We start from the raw sequence: 1,335 nt of genomic DNA, 5'->3' as shown, positions 1-1,335 counted from the left end.
ACAGCAGGAGTCTATATGATTTTATATAGGAAAGCAGGGTGTAATATTGTATAAAGTTGGCTACAAATCAAAGGTGCTGAGGGTGAGCATTCTGGGAAAAGGTGGGAATGGGGGAGGCCAGAATTAGGTTGGGGTACAATAAACATATTACAAAGTAACGCACAAGCAACAGCGTTATAGCCTGCTGCTGGAACATGCTAGGGAAAGGGGGGGTATGTTCCGTGTCTATACACATATGTAATCCCATCATTCTTTTACTCCTATGTCCTTTCGGACAGTACTTCCTCTACATTTCTATGACCGTATCTATTACAGATGCTTAATTTGTCAGCTTCTTGTTTTGTAAGAAACCTATTGATTGGGGGAAAGTAGGGTGTAAAACCATATCTGTATAGAACTGGCGGTACGGGGCATGGTTGGAGTGGGCCAACGTATTCATCGGCAGTCATCAAAGAGTCAATATGCTGAGCGATCTGACAGCTGAGATAATGCAGCTGGTGGATGACTACTTGCAGCACTACCTGAGTGATTCGGCGCTGTCTCACAGCCACACGGCCAAGACCCTATGGAGAGTGGCTGACAAGCTGAAGAGCTGTGAGAAGATGTTCTTTCACTCAATTTGCTGCACAGCAATCTTGCCGGAGCCCAGTAGGGCAGCCGCCCACTTGAGCCGTATGGTGGCGCAGGTGGAATCTGATGGTGGGCTTAACTGGGGCCAAGTAGTGGCACTGTTTGTGTTCACTGGCACCTTGGCAACTGCACTGGCTGAGTGGGGGGCCCGCGAGGAGATCGGCAGCCTGACAGAGGCATTGGTCATCTATCTGTTTGTGGAGAAGTGTGAGTGGCTGGAGGTGCACGGTGGCTGGAATGGGTTCTACCACTACTTCAACCAACACAGTTCTGATTCAATCAACTGGTACGATACCAAAAGAAACACTATCATAGCAACTGCAGGATTTGTCCTAGCAGGATTGGCTTTCCTCTTGGCTGTGTGATAAAAGTGCATAGTGAACTTGAAACTATGAACAAGCTCAATGAAACTATGAACAAGTACCCGTGATGAGTCCGTTCTATATTTTTACAATTTTAAAAATGTTGTTTAAATTGGTGACTAGGGCAAAATGTTAAAAATGAAGCACAACCCACCTTGGCAACGTCAAAAAAAAACAAATGGAAACAAAGATTGTTCAGATCCTAGGTTTGTATGTTTTGTTAGTTCCATTCTAGAGAACTAAACACGTTAGATGACCTTGCGATGCAACCCATGTAATGATGTGTGTTCAGATTTTTTATGGAGGGAATTCTAATCTTATTTCAGTTGAGCACTCCACTTGT

At 44.7% G+C, this 1,335-nt stretch overlaps 1 protein-coding gene across 1 annotated transcript; it reads left to right on the top strand.

Annotated features, from left to right (window-relative positions):
• Window positions 1–461: 461 nt before the first annotated feature.
• On the top strand, window positions 462–995 carry LOC132572031 (anti-apoptotic protein NR13-like). The gene has a single exon (XM_060238818.1). The coding sequence runs from the start codon at window positions 462–464 to the stop codon at window positions 993–995; it is 534 nt and encodes a 177-aa protein (XP_060094801.1).
• The last annotated feature ends 340 nt before the right edge of the window (window positions 996–1,335 follow it).

Source organism: Heteronotia binoei, chromosome 5 (assembly GCF_032191835.1).
Source record: "Heteronotia binoei isolate CCM8104 ecotype False Entrance Well chromosome 5, APGP_CSIRO_Hbin_v1, whole genome shotgun sequence".
Taxonomy (NCBI): domain Eukaryota; kingdom Metazoa; phylum Chordata; class Lepidosauria; order Squamata; family Gekkonidae; genus Heteronotia; species Heteronotia binoei.
Note: the sequence above shows the minus strand (reverse complement) of the source record. Positions and strands in the feature narration are given on the sequence as shown.